Below are 14,568 nucleotides of genomic sequence, written 5' to 3'. Positions count from 1 at the left end.
GGGCCTCAGTTTCCTCAACTGGTCCATGCCGGAGTTCAGCAGTATGATGTCTAAGGCCCTTTCTAATTCCAGCATTGGATGGTTCTATAACTTTGCCAAGCCCTGGGGATAAAGGAGGCAAGATGATGAACACTATGATTTCATTTCTGTCTCCATCTCCTAATGTTAAGATGGGAGCCTAAAAGAAGTGGCATGGGCTTCTGATAATTAACTAAAACATATCCCCTGTGACTAGAGAATTCTAGTACCAAAATCAGTCAGGACATAGAATTTAGAAGGTAATTTTTGACCTAGTCTTTATTATTCTTGTTTCCCCATCTAGATTGTAAATTTAAGGGTGGATTCTGGGCCTTTTTCTTCTTCTAATACCATGGTATGACTAGGAATGAGGCTTAGACACTAGAGTTTCCCTTTGCTGACCTGAGAGGGTTCTAGCCACTCAGATCACTGCTGTTCTCCCCATCTCCGCTCATTTTTCTTTCTTCCTCTGGTGTTAGAGGAAAAAGGTGGCTTAGTGTCTGAAGCCTATGGAGATGATGATTTTTCTCGACTTGAAGGAGATGAAGATGGTTATGAGGAAGAGGATGAAGAAAACAGCAGACAATCAGTAAGTAGTTCTATAACCCAAATCTGCTCAAAGCTACCATCTTCTGTTTGCTGGAAACTTCTTTTCTAAGATGAACCCATAGTACTTCCTCTTTCTAATGGTTAAACTGCTCCATAAAACTATATATATATTTTTTGCATTAGAATGAAGATACTGGGTTAAATTTCTGTGGTGGAATTGGTTTTATTTTTTTCCATCTACTTGGACTCACCTTTTAGTCAAATTTGTGAGGCAATATGTTGGTGGGGAGTGGGAGAAAAAGACCACTGTATTTGGCCCAGCTATCTAGAGGCATTTAGTGTTGGATTACTCTTCTCTGTTTATATGGTCCATTCCATTTCCAATAGTACTTCAGTTTCTGTCATGAAAATATGTCTCTTAAGTCAACTCTTTATTATCTTTCTATCCATGAGGACTTATATTTTTTAAGGTTTGCAAAAATTACTTAAAGTAATTTTCATCACGTATCTGTGAAACAGTTACTATTATTGCCCAGCTTTGTAGGTGAGGAGAATGAAACTGGGAGAGGGTCTGACTTCTCCAAATCACACAGCTATGAAATTTTGGAATTGGTATTTTAACCCAAGTCTCTCTTGATTCCCAAATCCAATACTCTTTCCACTATGCCATGTTGTCTAGCATCCAAATCAAATCTTTAACCTCTAACTTAAAGTTTAGGAAGGATTTATTTCAAGGGCCTTATCTGTATGACTGCTTTTGACAAATTGCTTGGTAACTTTGTTGACAGTACCATTTTAATCTTTATTCCTAATTGAACCTGAAGCACAAATAACTGAAAATTAAAGGAGTTTTATATTCCCTCTATAACTCAGCTATAACAAAAGAATTGTAGAGTAATAGAGCCAGCTGTTGAATGGAAGTAAACAGCTCAGTTCCTAGACTGAGTCTCTCCACCAATAAAAGATCCCTCTTCTATTATGTGACCTAAAGCTAAATAAAGAGGAGAGAATTGACTTATAAATAGGATAGAGAAACTGATCAGATTTACTAGCTTCTAAATTAAATATTCACAAAATTGTATTTTGGATGGTAATGTGAATTGCTAGAATATTAGATTATAAACAAAATACAAGTATTAAAATTAGGAAATTTGAAGTATCTGTTATTTTTTGTCTCTCCCCTTCAAAATCCTTGCTTCTTTCTATTTTTCATGATAATCAAGAGTTGGCAAGTACTGCATGCTGTTTTCTACTCTCTACTTAATGTTTAACAGAATCATTGTCATATTCACTTGCTAATAATTTTCATTATGTTTCTATTGAGATTTTGTTTTGTTTTGGCTGGTAAAATCCACTTCATTTTCTAGTCTGAACACCGTCGTTACAAGAAGTAATTGTATTTGGATGTGTATTTCCAATAGACATGATTTTTTTTTTAATTTAAAGAAGCTCCTGGAGATTGGTACTATGCCACCTGACTTTTAAGTATCTGTATTAAAATCCTTTTGTACATGGGCATCTTAACAATTGGCAAATAGTGAGAGTCAGTTTAGTTTGTTCAAGTCCTCTTCTGCAGTATTTGTCTCAACATGTGGATTGTTGTCTTTGTCTTAAGATTTTTTACAAAGTGTGGCTCTGATAGAAAAAAGCAAGTTTAGGTGAAGCCTTGTGGATTTTGTCCAGATGTTTAGCTGGTATTCTTTGCTGTGTGTCTATGCTGGGCGCATCCTCCTTTTGCTTGGTAACTGAAGCAATGGTTGTGCTGACCTGAGAGATGTATTGTCTGTTCTTATCTCTAATCTTTGAAAACCACATCACTGGCTGGGCCCTTGGCCGCATGTCTGACAGCAACTGATCACCTTGTATGTGTGTTATTAGTACATGCTCAGTGTCCTGCCCACGTGGTTGTTTCTGGATGGTTCCTCTCTTGAGGAACAAAGCTAAGTAGGTTGGATTAGTGATGGATCTGTATAGAGAGAGGAGAGTACTTACTGAACTAGAAGGCAAGAGAAGGCATGAACTTTGGGTTCTGTCTTTGATTGTGTAAATGTAGCCATTCTGTGCCTCAGACTTACCATGCCTTGTGTTGGTGCTCTTTTAGTTGATTGAAATGTTAGACTATAATTTCATGTGGATCCCACAATTTTGCAATGAAAGATGTTATGGTAGGCCCAAGTTGAATGTATTTTTTTGTAAGAACCTAAGACACAAAGAAAATTATAAATAGCCACTTGGACAATCAGAAATAATTTAAGTTTCCTAGATAAACCAAATCGTTTTTACTTAGTGGGCCAGGTCTTGTGCCTTTCCAAAGCATCTTTCCACTTTTCTTCATTTTATGTATGTGATTTTGAATCTCTTGGATATTTCTATAGTAGCAAAGAGCTACTTCTTGTGGGTCTTCAGATACTAATGTTCTTATTTTCTGAGCATCTTTCTCTGTCTTTATTTAGCTGTGGGTCATATAGTAGGGGAGGGGTTGTTATGGTGGGGAAACTCAGGCTGGGTAACTGGGCTGCTCACCTCCAGCCCCTAGTAATGCATGTGGGAACCACTAGGCCCGCTCTTTTAAGCTTAATCCTGTAAATTCTTGTCTTGTAGGAAGATGACGATTCAGAGACTGAAAAACCTGAGGCTGATGATCTAAAGGTATTTGGTATTTGCTGTGGTGGGGTGGCTGGATATGAATAAAGCTAACATTATGGCTCAGTGTCTGAGCAGTATTTTGCCCCACTAATATATGCTCTATGAGAACTTATAAGTATTTTGGGACAAAATTGGTTTAATTTGCTTGATAAGAACACTAGTCGACCTAGGAGCCCAGAGTAAGCCTTGAGACAAATTAGACTTCTGGCCTTGGCTTCTATTAGAGCTGAGTAGCACAGAGCTTAAAGAGAGATCCATCCAAGTCTTAATCTAGAAACCATCCAGAAATATATTCTCCCTGAGGTTTGTGGAAGTAGAGGAGATACAGGCAAAAGCTATCTGGTATTTAAGTCATCTGCCAGTGAGCATCCCTTATAAAGCTTGGAGCACTATGTTGTACCTCCTGTGTTCAGCTGCTAGATATTGGCTGAGTGTTGTAAATCAAAATTATTAGGCACCAAAGAAGCCTGCAGAAAGTAGAGCTTACAAAAGCTTTTAAACTTTAGTTACACTAAGGAGTAAACCAGGTATCCTTTATCAATACTTTGTATCAGCTTCTTAATTAGCTTGTTAGCTGGCTGGTTTACAAGTTCCAAACACAGTCTTTAGAAGTATCTACTCATTGCAAAGTGATTTTAGTTGTGTTTATAACTTAACCTTCACATAGTATGTCTCTCCAAACACCAACAGAGGCTATGCAAACCAAATGCATGTTTGCATTTGTACCAGATGCAAAGTATAAACCTTATTGTTGCTACTGCTATGAAATGCTTTTAAATCTCCACCTTGTATAATATCCTCTTGAAAGCATGACTGTATCTTTACACTTTATCTTCTTCCACTGAAATCATCCCTAGAACCATAAACTTTTCTCCCCTTAGAATTCTTCAGATTCTCTTTCTGTGATACATCAACTTTTTTTTTGGATAAGGATGTTCTTTGTGTTAACCAGAAGGTACTTGTGAGGAGAAACATTCTTTTTGTCATTCAGTAAGCATCCATATATTAAGTGCTTACTCAATGCCAGCACTGGAACTCTTAGCTAAGGTACAAAGAAAGACAAAAACAATCCCTGACCTTAATGGGAGCTCATATTCAAATGTGGGAGATAAAATGTAAATAACTAGGCACATAGTTTTACCTATATAACTAGGTCCATGAGATTTGTCTTAAAGGCAGTTATGCAAAGGTTTGGAGGGAGTACATACTAGGAATATGGCACAACCAATGAAAAGGTGTGGAGCCAAATACAGAGAACAGCAAGAAGACTTGAGATTGCTATTTTGAAAGTGAATAGAGGATAGAAAAATATAAATGAAAAGGTGGATAAGAATCGGGTTTTTAAGAGCTTTAAGTGCCAAACATTTTTTTATAGTTTAAGTAATTAATTTAGAATATTTTTCCATAGTTACATGAATCATGTTCTTTCCCTCCCTTCCTTCCACCCCCTCCTGTAGCCAATGAGCAATTCCACTGGGTTTTACATGTGCCATTGATGAAGACCTATTTCCATATTATTAGTATTTGCACTAGGTGATTGTTTAGACTCTACAGCCCCAATCATATCCCTGTCAACCCATGTGATCAAGCAGTTGTTTTTCTTCTATATCTCTACTCCCACAGTTCTTTATCTGGATGTGGATCATGTTCTTTCTCATAAGTCCCTTAGAATTGTCCTGGATCATTACATTGCTGCTATAGAGAAGTCTTTTATTATATTTGATTGTGCCACAATGTATCCGTCTCTATGTATAAGGTTCTACTGGTTCTTCTTTCACTCTGCATCAATTTCTGGAGGTCTTTCCAGTTCACATGGAATTTCTCCAGTTCATCATTCCTTTTAGCACAATAGTATTCCATCACCAACAGATACCACAGTTTTTTCATCCATTCCCTAATTTTCCATTTTTTTGCCACCTCAAAGAGAGCAGCTATAAATATTTTTGTACAAGTGTTTCCCCTTATTATATCTTTGGGGTACAAACTCAGCAGTGCTATAGCTGGATTAAAGGGCAGACAGTCTTTTAAAACTCTTTGGGCATAGCTCCAAATTGCCATCCAGAATGGTTGGATCAGTTTACAACTCTACCAGCAATGCATTAATGTTCCAATTTAGGCAGTTTCATTTGTGATGCGGTTGAAAGCCCAATTGCAGAGACATCTAGTATAGATATCTTTCTCAAAGAGTTTGACCACTAAGGGGATGAGAGTAACAAGACAATAGTTATTGGGGATGATGGAATCAAGCACAGATTAAAGATAGAGAAGATATAGGTATGCCTGTGGGCCCTAGGGAAGAAGTCAGTAGGTAGAGGTTGATAATTAGTGGGCATGAAAGTAGGAGCAGTGATCTTCTGGAAAAAATGAGAAGGAATGAAATCAAAGACTCACATGGAGTGATTGGCCTTGGGAAAGAGACCATTTTTTCACCCAATTTTGGTGTGAAGGAGAAGATAATGGAAGAAAATGTCTGAATGATATGAGGTAGGAAGGAAAAAGTAAGAACTCTTGGCAATTGTCCTTAATTTTTTTAGTGAAGAAAGAGGCAAAGTCCTCAGTTGAGAGGATTCTGGAAGAGCAGCATGGAGATGGAATGTATTTTTCTCCCTCAAGGAAAAAAAGATTAGTTTCAATACTCCCTAGAGGGAACAGAAGTTAAGACTTTCTATAAAGGTAGCTCAATCCTTATTCTTAGGGTCTCATGACATTTTAATTTTAATTTAATTTAATTTTTAATTAAATACCTTCCATCTTGGAATCAATACTGTGTATTGGTTCTAAGGCAGAAGAGTGGTAAGGGCTAGGCAGTGGGGGTCGTGACTTGCCCAGGGTCACACAGCTAGGAAGTGAACCCAGGACCCTCCCGTCTCTGGGCCTGGCTCTCAATCCACTGAGCCACCCAGCTGCCCCCTCATGACTTATTTTTTTTTAAATACTTTTAGAATTATATCAAAATATAATTTATTTCCTTTGTAATGCTATGTATTTTATGCATTTAAAAATGCTATTCTGAGGAGGGGTCCATAGGCTTCACCAGATTGCCAGAGAGGTCTATGGCACATAAAAGGTTAACTATTTAGGATAACTATGCTAACTGAGCCTCCCTAAAACATCCCACCTTTTCTTCCACTTTCGGTGAGTCACTAAGGTCCAAGAAACATTCCTGAACTCACTTTAAATGATACTGAAGAAGATGGTTCCTGAGCAGACCTATATGGTAAACCAGACTATTCTGTATTTTTGTAGAATAAAGGAGAAAAAATCCAGCATCTCTTCTGCCTTAGTAAAGAAAATGGCACTAGGAGTCTGGATTGTGGCTTTAGAAAAGTTCAAACCCAAGGAAGACAATTATAATTACATTCAGTTACATAATTTTTTAATTGCCTACCATTTGGAAAGTTATATAATTCTAGGTGATAAGAATATGCAACAGTAAATAAGTCATGTCTTCTGCTTGACAGAGCTTATAATACGGGTTTAAATAAGCCTATGGGGCATCAGTTTAGAAATGTCTAAGAAAATGGTGATTCTAGAATGGAGTTCCATCAATAAGTACTTGTTGGTGCTTACTCCATGCCAGACAGTATGCTGGATGAAAAGTATACAAAGACAAACAAGTTTTGAGATTGAAAGAGGAACCTAGGTAGCACTGTGGATAGACCATTGGATAGGCCTGGAATCAGGAGGAGCTGGGTTCCAATCTGTCCTCAGACCAACTATATGACCTAGGGCACATCACTAAACCCCAGTTGCCTGGCCCTTACCTTTCTTCTATCTTAGAATTGATACTGACAGAAAGTAAGGATTTTTTTAAAAAGCAAGAAGAATGTAAGGTCAAAGCAAGGATAGGTGGAATAGGATTAGTGGGTTGTGTTGGACATATTAGGTTTTAGAAGAGGTGATGTGCAGAGAAAGATCTGAACAGGAAGTTGTGGTCAGGGGAATTTCTGATGTCTGAATTAAGTAGGTGATGATAAAATAACGTGTCATTTGTCAAGTCTTTTTTTTTTTATTTAAAACTTTTGTTTTCCATTGAGAAAGAAAAATGAAACCTTAACAAATACAAGGTTAGAAAACAAAATCTTGCATTGGCTATGTCTAAAACACTTCTCTTTCAGTCCCTTTCCAGAATCCAGGATGTGTGGGCAGCTTGCTTCATCATTGGTGATGTAAAATCATGGGAAGTTTGGGCTTCAGTTAGAATTCTTAAGACTTTAAAAAAAATGTTCTTATTGTGTAAGTTCTCCTTGTTGTGCTTCATTTTACTCTGTCATTTCATATGTCTTTAAGTTTCACTAAAGCTATATCTTCCTTCATTTCTAATTACACGGTAGTTTTCCATTGCATTTGCATTCTATAATTTTTTTTACCCATTCCCCAACTGAGAGGTATACCCTTAAGTTTCCGATTCTTTGTTATTCCACAAATATCTTTATGCTTTTGGTCTTTTTCCTCTAAACATCAAAGAAGACTTCTTTGGAGGGTAGGCCTAGTAATTGTATCACTAAGTCAAAGGGTATAAACAGTTTAGTAACTTTTTGGCATAGTTCTAAATTGCTTTTTGTAATAGCCATACCAATTCACAGTTCTGTAAACATTTTGCCTATTTTCCTGAAACTGCCACATTTGTCATTTTCCTTGTTTGTCAACTTTATCCATCTGATAAGGAGGAACTTATGAGTTACTTTAGTTGTATTTCTCAAATTATTAATGATTTGAAAGGATTTCTTCCTTTAAAAACTCCCTGAAATAGGTCTTGATCAATGACACATGTAAAATCCAGTGGAATTGCTCATTAGCTACAGGAAGGGGGTGGGAGGAGGGGAGGGAAAGAACAGGAATCATGGGAAAACACTCTAAATTAATTAAATAAATAAACTTAATTTTTAAAAACTCCCTGTTCATGTTCTTTAACCATTTATCAAGTGGAAAATGCTTCCTTATAGATTCGAATCAGTTTCTCCTATTTCTTGGATATGATATCTTTATCAATCAAACTGTCAAACTGGCAACAATTTTCCCCCAGTTATATCTTTCCTTATAATTGTAGCTGCATTGTTTTCTTTGTTTCAATTTTATATAATCAAGATTGTCCATTTTGTCTTTTGTGAACTTTTTTATTCCCTGTTTGGTCATACATTCTTCTTCTATCCATAGAACTTAAAAATGAGATGGTGTCAAGGTGTAAATCATGAGAGGGGGAATCCTTTTTTTTTTTTTTAGAAAGGGACCGGATTTTTTTTTCCTTGATCAGAAACTATTTCCATGTTGTTGTTTACACTAGGATATTCATTTAGAGTCTATATCCCCAACCATATTCCTTCGACCCACGTAGTCAAGTGGTTGTTTTTCTTCGGTGTTTTTACTCCCACTGTGTTTCCTCTGGATGTGGATAGTGGTTTTTCTCCTAGTTGTTCAGGTTTCTCCTAGTTGTTCAGGTTTCTCTGAGTTGTTCAGGGTCACTGCATTGCCACTAATGGAGAAGTCCATTACATTCGATTGTACCACAGTGTATCAGTCTCTGTGTACAATGTTTTCCTGGTTCTGCTCCTCACACTGCATCAATTCCTGGAGGTTGTTCCAGTCCCCATGGAATTCCTCCGCTTTATTATTCCTTTGAGCACAATAGTATTCCATCACCAACATGTACCACCATTTGTTCAGCCATTCCCCAATTGAAGGGCATCTCCTCATTTTCCAATTTTTGGCCACCACAAAGAGCGCAACTATGAATATTTTTGTACATGTCTTTTTCTTTATTATCTCTTTGGGGTACAAAACCAGCAGTGCTATGGCTGGGTCAAAGGGCAGATAGTCTTTTATCACCCTTTGGGCATAGTTCCCAGATTGCCCTCCAGAATGGTTGGATCAATTCACAACTCCACCAGCAATGAATTAATGTCCCCACTTTGCCACATCCCCTCCAGCATTCATTACTTTCCTTTGCTGTCATGTTAGCCAATCTGCTAGGTGTGAGGTGATACCTCAGAGTTGTTTTGATTTGCATCTCCCTGATTATAAGAGATTTAGAACACTTTTTCATGTGCTTAGTTTTGGTTTTTTAAACTGAAAATTGCCTATTCATATCCCTTGCCCATTTTTCAATTGGAGAATGGCTTGATTTTTTTGTACAACTGGTTTAGCTCTTTATAAATTTGAGTAATTAGACCTTTGTCAGAGGTTTTTGTAATGAACATTGTTTCCCAATTTGTTGCTTCCCTTCCAATTTTGGATGCATTAGTTTTGTTTGTACAAAAACTTTTTAATTTAATGAAATCGAAATTATTGATTTTACATTTTGTGGTTTTTTTCTAGCTTTTGCTTGGTTTTAAAGTCTTTCCTTTCCCAAAGACCTGACAAGTATACTATTGTGTGTTCACCTAATTTGCTTATAGTTTCCTTCTTTATATTCAGATCATTCACCCATTCTGAGTTTATCTTGGTGTAGGGTGTGAGATGTTCATCTGTAAAAAATAGACTCCAATACAGGACTACAATCCCCACAAGCCTTTGCTCCACTTCCCCAAAATGCTTTGTAATCTCACCGGAATTCTGAGGTGGGCGGAGATCGAGAAGGTACTTAAGCTGATTACAAAGGCTTTTCAGCTCTCTCTTTTTGGACTCTCGGTTTGGAGCACAGGTGTCTCTTCCATGATGTGTGGCCTAGGCACATGTTTCTTACTTGTATATTCTTTAATCCTTAATAAACCTCTAAAAAAATATAATACTCCTTGCAGAAACTAATTTCTACCTGCCTCAGTCTCCCCATATTCCTAAATTTTAACTGTTACACATCCAAATCCATACTATCTTCCAATTTTCCCAGCAGTTTTATCAAAAAGTGGATTTTGGTCCCCAAAACTGGGATCTTTGGGTTTTATCATAGACTGTCTTGCTGAGGTCATTTATCCCAAGTCTATTCCACTGATCCTCTTTTTTGTCTCTTAGCCAGTACCAAATTGTTTTGATAACCACTGCTTTATAGTATAGTTTGAGATCTGGGACTGCAAGTCCTCATTCCTTTGCATTTTTTTCATGATTTCCCTGGATATCCTTCATCTTTTGTTCTTCCAAATGAACTTTGTTATGTTTTTTTCTAATTCAGTAAAAAAGTTTTTGGTAGTTCAATGGGTATGGCACTAAATAAGTAGATTAATTTGGGTAGGATTGTCATTTTTATTGTTAGCTCATCCCACCCATGAGCACTCAATGTTTTCCCAATTGTTTATAGATCTAGTTTTAATTGTGTGGAGAGTTTTTTGTAGTTGTGTTCGTATAGTTCCTGTGTTTGTCTCGGCAGATAGATTCCTAAGTATTTTATTTTGTTTAGGGTGATTTTAAATGGAATTTCTCTTTTTAATTCTTGCTGCTGAAATGGGTTGGAGGGACATCCATATGTAGAGAGGTTTCCAGGTATGAAGAAAGTCCTCACAAGAGAAAACTGAGGTTCAGGTACTGAAATCTGGAAATGGCCGTGAAGATCAGGGAATTGTCATCTTCCTGTTGGATATATTGAGAAGCAGGAGAGAAAGTACACTTGGTACTGAAGACAGTGGTCAGGAATGTCACAGTCTTGAGAGAAACTGGGTTCTCCTGAGTACAAGATCAATTGAAGTATGAAAGGAGGAAATTGAATAAGAAGGGAGGTTCCTTAACAGAAGCTTATTACAGATAACGAAATGGAAGGGTGAGGGAGGGATGTGCCTGAAGTGATTGAGTCTGAGGTAATAGTGCTAGTAGGGAAAGAGGGAAAGCAGCTTTCAGCCCTGAGTCTTAATTACACAGATTCAGAGAATAGGAGGAGAAAGTATATTAACCAGTGGAGATCACTTCACCTTTCATAGTGAAAAAGGGCTAGCCCAGTTCTGGTCTATATTATATTAGTTTTTTCTCCCACCTACCTGGGTGGCAGACATTTCTCCCCACCCCAAAGCAGTGTTTTCTATTCAGCATGGCTAAACCATAGGGTTCCCAAGAAAACCTCCTCCCACTACCTCAAAGCCTTGATTCTTTACATGTTGCTAGACATGACTAGGACCAATCCAGCTTCTCCATTCTGCACTGATTTCTCCTCTGTGTGATAAGCCATCTTCCTTTTCAATATCACTTATGCTAATCCACACGTTTCCAAATTAATTTAGCCATAGGCTATCCTTGGTATCGAAATATGTTGGGGTACCTGCAAGTGGTATTCCAGGGTACTTATAGAACATAACCAAGCTAAAAGAAGATGGAAACTTCTGAGGAGATTTTTTTTTTAATACTTGAAAATTACTTTAGGCACACTTTCTTGTTAAATATATCAAAGAGGAAAATATTGCTATCACTAACATTTTTCCTCTGTTCTTCCATATAAAGGTTGTGTTAATTTATTATTATATATTATTATTAAATGGCAATTTCTGTTCTGCCTTGGCCAGAGTGAAGGTGAAAGTCACCCAAGTGCTCTTCTACTGCTTGCTCATGTAAAGATTAAAATTTAGGGGAGATGGGGAGAGACTATGACATCTGAGGCAGGTAGAAATTAGTTTCTCTCTGCAAGGAGTATTATATTTTTTAGAGGTTTATTAAAGGTTAAAGATTAAAGAATATACAAGTAAGAAACATGTGCCTAGACAAAATAACCTCACATCACGCAAGAGACGCGCCTGCTGCAAAACAGAAGTCCAAAAGAGCCAAGAGCCTCAAAAGCCTTTGAATCAGCTTAAATACCTTCTCGATCTCGGCCCAGGTGAGATTACAAGGCATTCTGGGGAAGTGGAGCAAAGGCTCATGGGGGTTGTAGTCCTGTATTCGAGTCTATTTTTTACATTCCTCGTGTGATCATTTTTGGAAAAATTAATTTTTCCCCAAAAGGATCATAAAAACATAATAAACTTTGATTACAATAGTGTGAGGATAAGAGAAAAAAGAATAAAACCAATAATTGCTGAACACATTGACAAAAAGCCGTTAGGGAGCAGTCCCCTTTGTCATAAAAGTATACATACAAATAAATGTTCAATCAACCACACCCAAAGTTCAATTTTGTGCAACTTGTGGTCTGGAGGCTTCTTCATGGTGGCTTCTCCAACAGTTCAGTTCTGGATTCAGAGAGGTAGCATCTTCTTTACCTAAAATTCTTCTCAAAAGGAATTTAAACTTTGCAATTTAAATAATGATATTTTTTTTACACTCATAAAATCATGGCATAATTGTATTGACACTCTAGTACAGACTTCCTACCAGAGTACTTGTTCCAGATCAGTTGCTCCCTGGCTTTTCTCTGCCACTCTAGGGTAGCACTACCTAGGTTCCAGAATCACCTCTAGTGTGGCCTTGTTCAAGATCCTCTTGTTGAAAACCTTGTTGATTTTTACCTCCACTAATTGTACGCCCCAAGGTGGACAAATGTGTGACCATAATGTCTTCCACCCCTTGGTTCCCAGATGAATACTTTTGTTAGTGATACAATTGGAGTTATTTTAGCTAATATTTAGAGTCAGTTTTGTACTATGGAGAGACAGCATAGTGTAACAAATAAGAACCAGCTTCAAAAGCAGAAGAACTTGGTTCAAGACCTTCTTTAGCCACATACTGGCTATGTGATATGACCCTGAAGTCACTGATTCAGCTCTCTACACTATCATTAGCTCAATGGAAAGGGAGCCACTACACTATACATAGGTATCTCTGAGGACCACATATTAACTTAGCCCTATATTAACATTTCCTATGTTTTGTATATTTATTTTGTTAGATCTTTCTTAATTACTTAAAAAAAACCCTCTTATCTTTGGTCTTAGAATCAATACTAAGTATCGGTTTCAAGGCAGACGAGCAATAAGGGCTGGGCATTTGGGGTTAAGTGACTTGCCCAGGGTCACATAGGTAGGAAGTATCCACCCTGTAGCCTTTCCCCCCTTCCCCCCCATATTATATTTTAATCTGATTCAGACCCCACTCAGGCTACATGCATAAACCATATATTTTCTAACTATTTAACATTCAGAGTTGCAGTTACTGATAGAAGAAATTTCCTCATCCAGAAAGAGTGACGCCCTTCCCTATGTTTATTTCTTTGTACCATAACCTCCCTTTTCTTTTGTTTTAGAGCCCATACCTAAATATCCTATCAATTTCTACTTCTGAGACTATTGAACTGCCCAAGAAATGTAAATCAAGAAGTATTAACACTTTCCATCCACTAGGTGGCAGTAACTTTCCTACTTTGACTTCAGAATATGCTAAAAAAGTATTCTTCCATGCTATCTTCTCTTTCCTAATATGTAACAAGAACTAATCTGCCTGAAGGAATTAATATTTTTAGTAGTTTGCCAATTTCACTTAAACTGTTCACTTCAAACTGTAAAAACATTCTTACTGGCCTGGGAGTTAGGAAGACATGGTTTCGAATCTTGCTTCTAACATGAGATGTGAAATCACGGGCAAATTAGTTAATTTCTCTCATTGCACATTTTCATCATCTGTAAAATGGAGATGATAATGCCTGTGCTGTACACTTCATGACATTGGGTTTCTTTTGTCTTACCTTCTGTCTTAGAATCAGTACTTTGTTTTGGTTCCTAGGCAAAAATGGTATAGGCTAGTCAATGGGAATTAAGTGACTTGCCCAGGGTCACACAGCTAGGAAGTGTCTGTGGTCAAATATGAACCCAGGACCTTCTATCTCTAGGCTCAGCTCTCAATCCACTAAGCCATGTAGCTCCTACTCCTACCCCCATGACATTACTTTGAGAAGAAAATATGAGTTTATGAATCTAAAGCACTTTGAAAAATTTTAAATTATTGAAAGTAGAGTAAGCAAAACTGTACATAAAGTCAACCTGTTTTAAGACTGCAAAAGCCAAGAGTTTTGTGTCCATATGTGTATTTAGCACTTTCAATTGATTGATTCTTTCCATCAGAATAGTTATATTATAGTTCAGATTAAAAGCATCCCTGAATTTTTTTTTTTTTCAAAAACCCTTAACTTCCGTCTTGGAGTCAATACTGAGTATTGGCTCCAAGGCAGAAGAGTGGTAAGGGCTAGGCAATGGGGGTCAAGTGACTTGCCCAGGGTCACACAGCTGGGAAGTGTCTGAGGCCAGATTTGAACCTAGGACCTCCCATCTCTAGGCCTGGCTCTCAATCCACTGAGCTACCCACCTGCTCCCTCCACCCTCCCACCCCCCCGAATTCTTTCTCATTTAGAAATTTGTCTGAGAGAACTATAGGAACTGCCTTCAGTTCCTATATAATTTACTTGTGGGTGGTGACCTGAGAAGGAGAATGGAGGCTTGAGGAAAATGGATGAATAGATAATAGAGATAGAGGGAGAAACGGCCAGAATAAAGACTCAAAGACAACAAGTTG

General features: G+C 37.5%; 1 protein-coding gene across 1 annotated transcript in view; it reads left to right on the top strand.

Annotated features, from left to right (window-relative positions):
• Window positions 1-14,568, top strand: part of SAP30BP (SAP30 binding protein) — a 54,246-nt gene that overhangs the window by 440 nt on the left and 39,238 nt on the right. Inside the window, 2 exon segments of the mRNA XM_001369381.5 lie at window positions 498-607; window positions 3,169-3,216. Of these exon segments, the coding sequence (XP_001369418.1) occupies window positions 498-607; window positions 3,169-3,216 (158 nt within the window).

Source organism: Monodelphis domestica, chromosome 2 (genome assembly GCF_027887165.1).
Source record: "Monodelphis domestica isolate mMonDom1 chromosome 2, mMonDom1.pri, whole genome shotgun sequence".
NCBI classification, from domain to species: Eukaryota; Metazoa; Chordata; class Mammalia; order Didelphimorphia; family Didelphidae; genus Monodelphis; species Monodelphis domestica.
The sequence above is the reverse complement of the archived record's forward strand: the minus strand, read 5'-3'. Positions and strand labels throughout refer to the sequence as shown.